Raw genomic sequence first — 12,050 nt, 5'->3', positions numbered from 1 at the left:
CTCATGACTCCTCTTCTGAACCCACAAACAGCATCTGAACGACGTTATAATTCAGCTCATAAGCGTACTCGAGTTTTGATAGAGCAAACTATCGGAAGATGGAAGAGAAGGTTCCACACACCTTGAAAGTCATCTGAGGAATCGTGAGGATACATGCAAAGTGATAGCGGCAACAGCAGTGCTTCACAACATAGCAGTCGATCGAAATGAGCCAGAGGTTGAGGATATCGAACCAGGGCAGCCACAACCGGATTTGGTCGAATACACAGGACAGTTAAACGGACATAGAGCACGAGCATTATTTATACAAAATAGATTCCAAACTTAATTCTGGAATAGGTTCTTGATAATGAAGATAAATGAAAAAGAACATTTAATGATTTGACAGTGATTTAATGTTTTGACTTGAGGCAAACTTCCTACATTACAATTGGAAATATACTGGTGAATGACTATCACTGTCATCTTTAGGCGTGCTTGCATTTACTTTACGTTCCAAAAGTTCAATCTGCAGTTTTAATTTCTTTTGTTTTAAACGAAGATTTTCTTGCTTAAGAAGTGCATTTGCTCTCTCAATATCCACTAAATCATCAAATGAGGCATACTTCCTTGGAACCTTGCCTGGTTGAATTTCCGAACTGCCAGATGACACTGTTGCATGAACTGCCGGCACTATGGCTGGATTAGAGAGGCCGCTATCATCATCACCTACAGTGTAAAAGATAGGGTTCAAAGCATTCTTAATTAATGTTATACTGAGTATCATGCCTAAAATTCATTCAAAATGATACTCATGAACACAGTATCAATGTAAATACTGCAAGGATGGAGTAATTAGATTTAGCGCTTTGTAAGTTACTCTGATGATGTTACCTGATAGACCTCTGCAAATTTCAGGTTTGAATTAAATAATGCCTACTTGGTACCAAACTGTGTTACATGTATTTGCAAACACTCCTACCTGAACTGTCCTGTGCAACTGATGCTGCAGCAGTTTGGCATGCTGGCGTTTCGACTCCTTCCAGTCCTTTGAACCCCGGGGTTTCCTCACAATGATCAATGATCTTTTGCTGGGCGGGGGTGGGATCGGATGTTGGCTTTCCACCACCAGTCTTGGTCCGAGACTTCTTCTCATTCAGCTTTGTACGAGACTCCATTTTCAGTTTGGAGAGTTTTGTTTTCAAGTCATCCAAAGATCTCGACACATTGGGGAATCTTGCCTTGTGCTGATTAAGTACGCTTTCCCATGCTTTATTTTTCCGGGCATTGGTGTTAGCATCCTTGTGTTGGCTGTCTAGTGTGTCCTTGAATTCCTCGTAACATTCGGCCATAAACATATTTTCTTGCGCCGAATAATTTGGCTTTCGTGGTCTCTTCCCTGATGCGGCATTAGCTGAAGTCGCCATTTTGAACACTTTCTGTACAGGGCCTATAGAATACACTGAAATGCCTTGACCAACACAGCCCTCACCCTGCTCTAAATTTAGCTTTCTCCCTGTCACTACCTATTGTTCGGAGAAATTGACCCTGTGGTTTTGTGGTTGTCCCATGCAGACACCATTCTAGCCAAGTCTAAGCAAGCAACTAGTAAGAATGCTTCTTAGAATGGTTTTATGGAATAGAAATAAGTTGATTGCTAACAAGTATGTAACTAGGGTTTTAGAATCATTATAAGGCCTAGTATTATGCTAAGTTAGAATGCTTTTTTTGAATTGGGCCCTGGTCTCTAACACACGAGTTAGCCCTTCTTTGCCCCCAGATCATTTTGCCGTGTTCTGTTCAGTGCGCATCGCTAAACAAGTATGCTCTTGTGGAGAAATATGTTTGTGCGGTCGATGTATCTATTCTAGGAGTAGGACTATCACCCTATTTAATCACCCCCGACACTAAAACTAAAAATAAATAAACTTAGCCTACCTTGTCGAACTTCTCCCGACACCCATTACTCTGGCATCTGATCTTTTTTCTATCTTGTGATCCAGCTTGCTTTCCTAACCGACCGATCCTCTGAATCTTTACTTTTGGTCAGTTTAATTGGTTTAAAGATACCATTATATAATACGATGAATACAAAGAACAATCACGATCCTATCAGGATATTTAGAATATGATACGCAATAAAACACGAAACATGCAACGAAGAATAACACACATGGATAGTCAGGGCGGATAAAGTCTTATCACGAACGCGCATACGCAATAGAAGGAATACGAACGATTAACGCACAATATAATTACACGACCAGCACAGCGTCAGCTATAATGGAATGCTAGTTTAAGGAATTCAGCGTTTATGTTACGAATCGCTAGTCTCTCGAAGGGATAAGCGCCCTCGAAATGACCAGGTGTTCTTATAGTAGATCTTGCCCCCTTAGTGCCGTGGCGATACACTAAGTGACAAACCAACCTCTCTCGTTCCAAACACACAATTAACGCAACGACTTATATAAACATCACATAATATATTTCAATCGCGAGTACAATTCAAAAACGAAAATCAGAATGGACCAAATGTGGTCTTACCTTTTTTTTTTGAGGCAGGTATCCAAAGTTGTATAAAATATGGTTTGAACTTCACAAGTGGTATCAACGAGACGATCTCCAAAACTGGCTAGATGGTGCTCATAAAAACTCTAGATGATTCCTAAAACTCTAGATGGTCCTATCAAAACTCTCGGTGATCCCACAAACTTCCCTAGATGATCCTAAAAACTCCCTTATCAAACCCTTCGCGCCCACGTGACACCCCCGGAATATCCTAACTCCGCCAATCAGAGCTAGTGTCCACCATAACGAAGGTGGTCCAGAGCACCACTTGGTTGTTTCCGGTAATTATAAAATGCGTGTCCGAACACAAGATATTAGGAAAGCTTCTAGAAAGTTCCAAAATATAATTGACTTGTTTGCAAAAGATCATAATCGACTTCTCACAAACCAATTATCTAAATAGTGAGTTGGTGTAACCTTAATAGGCTATACTCAACATGAAGAAAAGGAGGTGACAATTAAAGACGACCTCTGACGCAAATCTATCGTAAACAGAGATGCCTAATTGCTCCTAGAAGTGATACTGAGATCATATTTATACAATTACCACAACAAATAATAAGTGGCATTGTTCCAGTGATAGGATAGCTAGTGAGGTGTCAAAATCACAATAGACATGATCAGCCGTCCAGTAGAGTTGATAATTATGGTATCCAGTAATAAAGTGTTGCAGCCTAATTACTAGCGCGTGCATAACCTGGATCTGGACAAGATCAAGAATAAAATATTGCTCCAAGGTTTGATACTGAGAATCCGAAATCATCTCTAAAATACCGTGGCAACCCACAATTTAAGACAATGTAAATTAAATGACCTAAACCTCTTTTAGACGAAATAGTTGTAACACTCCAAACATATCGATTCCTAGTGAAATGTCCTCCGTTTGGGCCAGCCAACAAAGGCCACTTCACCCAAGGATTTCACAAGACAAGCCCCAATCAGGCATTGTACCTAAGAGATCCCCAAAATGTGTTTATGATCTAAATACTCTAATCTCCCACTTACCTGTCCCATTTCCAAACCCTATCGCAAGTGACTAAGTCCGAATATTGCTAATTTTGGTTGGGGCAGAGCTCAATTTATGGAACAGCCTGGAGTAGTGACATGACAATAGACACTGTAAGGCTTTACGACAATCTTGCCTAGTCACGTAGTCGTTTACGTGTACTGCGGCTGGGCGACCGGGGCAATAGGGTCACGGTTTCGTAACAGCTCAAGATCACTGTGGCGATTCGTTCACCATTTAACACACTGTATTTACACAATGGGAGCTACTACAACCGATCAATTGCCCAATGGAATAAGGGTGATTATAGAAGAGTCCTGGCTATTCTGCAGTTAAGCAGTGAAGTGGTCTAGGAACACCCACAAGGAGTCTTTAAACTGTGATCGGGCCTGATTGTTGATTTCATCACCTGTAGTTAAAAAGAGTGGCCTCGTCTTTGACATGGAAGGGTAAAGTCACTAGATTGGAACTGGGACGAAAGAACAGGGTGATCTACTGCCTGATAATGGGCATTAAAGAAAAAATTGAACAGAAGATTAACATTCTGATAAGGTTTTATTCATCATGAAAGTCAACATCAGCGTCATCAGGGTCAAACTCAAGCTCATCATTAACCTCTTCAAGTTCCCCATCTGCTGGATGCGGGATCACTGGGTCGTCATTCCCGTCCGGAAGAAGTCCACTTAGTCTCCACCCACTGACTATCACTTGGAATGCCACTCTTTCCCAGGCGAGACTGATCATACGTACTACTTCCTGGCGGGAAATCTGATCACAGTGTCCATCATCTTCGGTATGTCCAATCTTCCAGGCTTTCCACACCAATCTGAGATGACATTTAAAACTGCGATTTACAGTTAAGTCCAAAGGTTGCAAAATTGAAGTGCATCGTCCAGGAATGAACGAATCCTGTCCATTTTGCCGCGGAATTTCCTCCGTAAACAGATGATGTCTATGGGCAGGGTAGCGATCCAAGATGAGGAGAAAGGTTGCTCCGGCAATAAATGGCACAACAATGGCTTGCAACCAATCGATCAATGACTGATGTCTTGCCCAGCCATTCGGAGTACCTGTAACCTAAGATTAAAACGTTTCGTTTAGAAATAAAGAATAAATCGGTGCAATTCATGAAAATGTATGACTCATTCTCCGATTGTATTGTTGCTCAGCCAGCTGATAGCTTTGGGAAATGGTTTCAAAGATCAACGTACTGCAATGATTCTAAAAATAGAACAGGATTCGTAAAAAGACCATTAAACACGAGGAACAGGCAGATCATAGAGCTAGCTCCATTGGCAGTTGAAGATGATATGGTCATCTAACAGCTAATAAACCAGGATTAGTTAATGAAAAGGTTTACTTACTCGCACGTTCTGGGGAGCATGGGCTCGCAGTTCTGCAATAACTTCGCCTTCAGCATCCAAGCCCCTAAAGTTGACCTCAGCTGGTAGTTTACGTCCATCGCTGGAGACGGCCAAGGTTACCGTGCATCCAATCTTCCCGTTCCCTCTTGAAGATCTGATGTCGATCGAATGTGATCCTGTTGTAGCCATTGTGGTTTTCGGCACCATGTCAAAGTTGACAAATGTTTCATCCATGTTGATGATCACATGGAAATTTCCATTTTGGATGATTTGAGACGTTTCCCTACGATAGACGGCCGCTATTTCCATAGCGTTGTCGGGGAGGGTTCGCGTGTCCTTATTCTTTCTTCGATGGCTTATTCTTTTTCTGAAAGGAAAAGGAGACCACTTTTAGCTTTGAAAAACGTAGCTTACTCCCCCATTACTGTCCATTTCTTGGTCATTGGGCCCATTATTCCATTATGGCAGAACAAAAGTTGTGAGAGAACCCAACCCAAGTGAGATACCAATTTACGAAATGGCTTCGTTGTTTTTACCTTTCTTTGAATCGGGTCAGCCAGTGATCTGACGCTCGGAAATCCTGATTGCGAGGCCTTTGCGCTCTCGTCTGCTGCCTTTGTTCCTCCGTCAGATTAGTCCACCATTGTCTGTATTCTCTGGCTGCTTGTGACTGGAGATCGATCCCGGCACTGGAATTCCATGCTGACGGCGTTGAATAAACCAGTCGTTGAGCTGATTTTCCATGTCTGCCCAAAACGCTGAAAAGGACAAACGGTAGGCCTATCAAGCAGACGGTGAAGGGATGAATCGGAGGGGGAGAAGAGTAGAGTATGCCTGAAATCTAAGAAGAGTCCCTGAATAATGTCGAACTATGGATAAAACCTCATTTCACAGTGAAAGCCTGAACTCACTGTCGCGCTTTTGCGCCGCGTTTTCACCGAGGCGCGGAAATCAATTGTTATTCATTAGGTGAACAAAGGATTCCCCGCCCGGCGGTGAAAATGCGGCGGAAAAACGCGTCAGTGAGTACAGGCCTTAATCTTATGGGCCTACTTCACTTAAAATTGTACATCTTTCGTAAATTCCTGACAAAAATGAGTTACCTTGTTCATCATTGCCATGCTGCCGAATCCTCCGCCGTCTCCTCTCAATTTGGGTGCACCTGTCGCGGCGTTCCGACATCTCTTCATACTGGTCTAGCCATCTTGAGAATGTCCTTGGATGGATGCGGTGATGTACGGCAAAAGAACGACAAGACCGGGCATGCGCAATGCCCATCGCATGGTGCAGCCTAAAAGTATCCACGTAGTCCAAACGCTGATTCAAGCTGTAGCCATGAAGATGTCTCCTTTCTTGGCCTTCGTTAGCCGCACCATTATTACCTCCGTCGTCACCACCATCACCATGCCCACCATTACCGCCACCATCACCGTCGTCACCGTTATCCATCGAATTCACGACCCAAAATCCAATGGCAAAGCAAAAAATCCAAAACAAACGCATCTCGTCGATTAACAAATCGAACCTCTGACAAAAACATCAATGAGTACACAAGAACTGTCCAACTTCTCTTATACTGTTTTGGAGAATACGTAATTGTTATGTCACTGAGGTCATCCGTAACCTCACCCGATTAGGCCTAGTGTAATTCTTTGCCAGGCTCTGGGGTGTGACAAGGAAGTCGACAGAACAATTATAATATTGATCCAGGGCATTCTGTTTCCGACCATACCCCACCCCATTTTATTGGACTTAGGATTTTCTGATGATTTTCCGGGTTCAGGAATGGGACAGGTAAGTGGGAGATTAGAGTAATCATGATTAACTAAGAATTTACACTTAACCCTTAAATCATGTGAATACGAAATGTTTGTCGTGAAATGAATCAACTACATGTAAATACCGTTTACAATTTGATACAAATTGGCTAACTGTAACATTTACTTCACAGTGCGCAAATATGTCACTATTATTATATTGTACACAATATATATACACGGCAAGTAGCATGGCGAACAAACAGAATGAAATCTGTGGAAAATCAGGTTCGGCGATTTGCGCCAACAAATACAGTCAAATAATACGAGAATCCAGTCAGCTTGGCTCTCCTTGAATACTCCCAATGATCCGGAACACTACAAATCCTGCACGAAGAATCAATATCGGAAATATACATAAAGTTCGATTGGATCAAAATCACGATTCATGTAAAACTATCAAAAGCATGCAATTTTCCAACTGCGTTCGTTGACGCACATACGGTTAAGTCAGGTGTCAGATTCCACGCGCGCCACGGTCTCGTCGCTGTATTCAGCACCCCATCACTCCCCCCACCCCTTGGTTCAACGTCGGTATGTTGACCACCTGATCGGTCGAATTGATGTGCAACGGGCAAAGTTTGCTGATTGGGCGGATAAACCATTTTTCGAGCGGCCATTTACCCTTGGGATTCGTCCAGCCCTCTACCATAAGGATATCTCCAACTTGGGGATTTTGTTTGACATCCAACCATTTCCCGCGCGTTTGCAACAAGCTAAGAAACTCTCGGTTCCAACGACGCGAGACCTGGCTCACAAGCTGCTGGACGTACATTTCCTTCATCGATCCCTAGGATTTACCGCCATATCCTATAGGACATTGTATGGTGCGACCTAGCCACGCCCTGGTGGGTGGCGCCTCCCCGTGTTTTGTAAGAGAACTTAGTGATTCTCGTAAATATTTAGACAACAAAAGTACCTGTACGCTAGCTATGTTTGTAGTGCAGCGAAAATAAAGACGTTGGTTTTATGATATTACAAGATCGTACTTTCTTCTGAATGATAATGATCCCGAGTCACCGTGTCGAACACCATGACGACCCAGACATGGGTCGCGAGCTGTCATCCAGCTTTTCCTGATGAGGATGTGGTTGTGTGTTAGACCGACGTCATCCTTGGTGTAGTGGCTGCAATAAGATGGAGGCCTAGAGTTCAAGATTCCTTCGACTTCAGCTACAACAGTAGTAAGTTCCTCATCAGTCAGTCAAGCCTTTCCTACGATGGACTTCAACGCTTTCATAGCAGACTTTATAATCGCTTCAAAGAAGCCTCCGTGATGAGATCCTCCAGATTGATTGAATCTCCATTCGATGGCTCGATTGGCAGCGTCCTCCGCGATCTTCTGTACGTTGGGCAAATGAAAAGACACAACCAACGCTTTGCGTTTGTCTTTCTGGATATTTTCATGAGGTACTGTCCTGCGTAATCGTCGACTCCAGTCCGAGCCAAAGCTCTAACGGGTAACGGTGCCATCACTTGCAAAAAAACGGTCGGTTGCATTTCATGGCATATGAGACTTTTTCAGCTCCTCTGATTTCTTCCATGTTACACCCAATATCTCCGACGAAGGTCATCCAAACTACCGTTTACGCCGCGAACATGTCTTCCGTTGCTGTGGGCTCTCCGGGTGAGGAGCTGAACGATGTGACTCTGTTGTGGAATGGGGTATGGGTGCCTGACATCAAATCCGAGTTTTTGCAATCTTCCACCAAAGTGAACAAATCCACTGTTATCGAGGAAGGGCAGGAGCGGTCTCGGATTACCCGAGGAGCATGGCTTGTCGCTTCGCGTGTTCTTTATGGTTTAACCAATAAGGGTATCTCGCTAGACCTCTCGAATCCAATATCTTCTCGCTTGATCAAATTCTACGTACTCCAGAACACACAGGAGGGTCTCTGTCTTGTCTTCAGAATATGGATGAACCTCAGCACCCAAGAAGTCACACGTACCAATCTGGACATGCTCGAGAACTGATGGCAATCGATAACCGGTTCTTGCACCCAGCCATTGTCCTCGAGACAAGCGGCAAAGCCCTTTGCCTTTAGGGAATTCCTCTTCTGCTGACCCAGGCCTTTCGCTATATTTTGGTGGCGGCCAATATTTCTCTTCCAATTGAAGGAACTGAGGTCTGCCGTTCCAGCCACTATCATGGATCGGATCAGAGATGTCGCGCCTCTTGTTCTCATATCAGCCGGATTCTTCTTGCCTGGGACATGTCGCCACTGTTGGGGACTGGTTTCTCCTTTAATTTCAGTAATTCTGTGAGCGATGAACGGCGTGTTGCGCATTGACTGACCGTCGATCCAGAACACTACGTTCATGCCGTCTATCCAGAACACTACGTTCATGCCGTCCGTCCAGAACATCAGGTGTCATTCCGAGAGCTCTTTGCACTTGATTGCCAGACGAAGTCCAAGAACGGCCGCCGCGAGTTCCAATTGAGGAATTCTCACGGACTTCAATAGAGTAACTCGGGCCTTAGCGATGATTATGCGAACTGTTATGGTACCATCAGAGAAACAGTCCCGGGTGTACACTACAGCGGCATAGGCAAGCGTGAATGTGTAAAATTCCGATTTCAGGGGTTGTCCTCTGTGATAACATCTAGGAACTTGGAACGATTCGACCGGTGGTAGTTCTTCTAGCCATGCTCGAACACACTTCTCTATTTTTGATGGGAATGGTTTGTCCCAACCCAAGGCAGCCCCCCCCCCCCCCCCCCCAGGCTCTTGATCCTAGTAGAAAACCCAGAGGAGAGTAAAATAAATCTTGGGTAGACATTCCAGGTCATGGGCAGAAGGAGTAAAATCCCTTTTTTTTTCATTTTCACTTTCCGTCGCCGTAGCCACTTGCTTCAGACTCTGCCGGTACTTCGGTGGGTCGGTAGGGAACGGAAGCAGTGGAAAAAATACCGAAACTAGACTTCCTATGGGTTTGCCGCAAAGTTTTTCAGTTTCATTTACATATGGATTTGAAATGAGTTTTGTTTACATTTTCTATTATTCTTATATATATACACGTAACCAATAGACTCTGACATGTTGTGTGAGTTTAAATAGTCGGAAGGAAGAGATAATGATTTCAAGTGGCCTCCCATTAGCTATTAAGATTCTGTTATGTGCAAGCTGCAGATACTGGTTAGATATTTCCATGAACTGTGCTTTCCTCCCTGTGTTGTGAGGCATAACATTTCATCTAAGGCCTACATACCTATCAAATCACGAAAAGACATACATGACAGAAAAAATGAAAATGATAGTCATATACCATGTTACTTTACGAATGTACCTTTTTTCTTTTGATGTGTAACATAAAGACCTCAGGCCAGCTATTCATAAAAAAACACTTTTTGCGCTAAAAATATGGATTGGAGACTTATCTGAATGGCTTCACGGGTAGGACCTACATGTACAACCACATATAAAAATTCGGAGATTCCATCAAGTGATTAAGGAGAAGAGTCTTTGATCAGTTCTAGTTTTAATATATAGACTTGCAAATACCCGTGCTCCACACGGAGCTGTGAAGAGCTGTAGGGTGTACACTTACCAGTCAGTGTGTCATGGGCTGTGGTAATGTATTTGGAATGAAGTTACAATATTTCTTTGAAGACAACGTTATGGGTAATGTTTTTTTCCTGTCGGTGGCCTTGGTGTCTACTTTGACGAAAATGTTATGGAGTGCCATGGCTCGGGAAAAGGCAAGGAAGTTGATCAAGGAGTGGATAACGATGACCCTCTCTCGTGACAAGAATTTTCGAACCCATTACCTTACACCGGTCCAAGGCAGCTGCTGAATTGAGATACGAAATAGGCTGATCCATACCTTTAACAGAATGTCAGCATTACATAATTTTAGAGTCAGTTCCTTCTAGTGCAAAATAATTATGTGGTCAGTTTAATTCTAAATAATAGGTGTACTTACGAATAACTGTTAAACACCCTGAATTTTTTATTTCTTCTTCTTCCAGACAGGTCACCTTCTACGTCGCGGAATACCACGCTGAGCCAGCAGTTGGTCAATGTACGGGCCAGGCCCTAACTTGTTGCAATGGTTACTTCTTCATTTCGAAGTACCAGAGATGTGTCCGTACGTTGTATTGGCTTTTTAATCTACTGAGAGTTGTTTTCTTCATTATTGTACTTTCGAAAATCCCCTTTTCATCGTTAAGTATGGAGTTCGGATTTAGTTGCATATATGTGCTACCATGTGTGTAGTCAAATCTCTATTCCTATAATTATCAGAATATCCCCTTTTGAATCCATGGCATATTAAGTTTAAATACAGTTTTACTACGGACAATAAAAAGTGCTTTGTAGTAAAATACTTGTATGTGGTTTGGGTGGGTCTGTAAACAAAATAATTGCTGTACCAATTGGATGTAGGTTGTGAACTCGTGTTGTGTTTCCTTGTTCCAGTTTTGTCTGAATTGAGTACAGTCATCAAGGAACTAGAGGAGGAAAGAAAGAAAGAAGAGGCACTAGCGGCTGCCAATTGAACCGATGATCAAAGAGAATGTTTCCGGCATAGTCTGTATTGCCGCCGATCTTAGAATTAAAACGCACTATGCTAAAATTTACAATTTACGAGTTGTTTGTTAATGTGCTAAAATGGACTGTCAAATCAAATGCTTTTTAGCATCTAGAGTTTTCTTCGAAACGGAGTAAATGCTAGTCTTCATATGAATAAAGCATAGCCTATACTTTTCATATAAATAAAGCATAGCATATGCCTTTAACTTGATGCTTCGATTTTTCAAGGTTGCAATCACGGCGTAATGTAGGAGTTCGCAGCAGAAATGGCCATATTCCGAGAAGTGTCTGTGCATGAGATGTACACAATGTTAACATTCTTAAACTAAATGAGTCGTAATTGAGGGGCAATTCGGGCATGTAAAGTGTAGCTCTTCCCTGTCCTAAGTAGAGGCTATCCCTTAACCTAGGTCTATGATGTATAACGTGGCAAATGATTTAACGGATGCAGGACTGCCCCGATGTTGTAAATTTTTGTTAGGAAACCTCTTGACCCCCTATCCTCGAGTACCAGGGTCAGTTGTATGCCCCCCCCCCACACACACACACGCATGTATTGTGTCAAATGGAGACTCCAACTTTAAACCATCTAAATGTGGACCTGCTTAATCTTAGGGCTCGAAGGTTACAACTTCTCATGGGGTAACATGTGACTTTCAGGTATCTGTCTGGCAATTTGTATTTCTAATATCATCATTTCAAAGAAAGATACGTCCCATGTTGTCAATATGGGGACACTGGACGCACAAATACAATATTATTACATCGTCATTATATGCGTATG

The 12,050-nt window shown here is 42.9% G+C and overlaps 1 protein-coding gene across 1 annotated transcript in view; it reads left to right on the top strand.

Moving 5' to 3' along the window:
- Positions 1-11,316, top strand: part of LOC135486628 (uncharacterized) — a 37,866-nt gene extending 26,550 nt beyond the window's left edge. The window contains exons 3-4 of the mRNA XM_064769570.1: positions 10,705-10,823; positions 11,153-11,316. Of these exons, the coding sequence (XP_064625640.1) occupies positions 10,705-10,823; positions 11,153-11,232 (199 nt within the window). The 3' untranslated portion in view covers positions 11,233-11,316. The remainder of the gene's footprint in view (positions 1-10,704; positions 10,824-11,152) is intronic.
- Positions 11,317-12,050: the final 734 nt, after the last annotated feature.

Source organism: Lineus longissimus, chromosome 4 (genome assembly GCF_910592395.1).
Source record: "Lineus longissimus chromosome 4, tnLinLong1.2, whole genome shotgun sequence".
In the NCBI taxonomy this organism is placed as follows: domain Eukaryota; kingdom Metazoa; phylum Nemertea; class Pilidiophora; order Heteronemertea; family Lineidae; genus Lineus; species Lineus longissimus.
The sequence above is the reverse complement of the archived record's forward strand: the minus strand, read 5'-3'. Positions and strand labels throughout refer to the sequence as shown.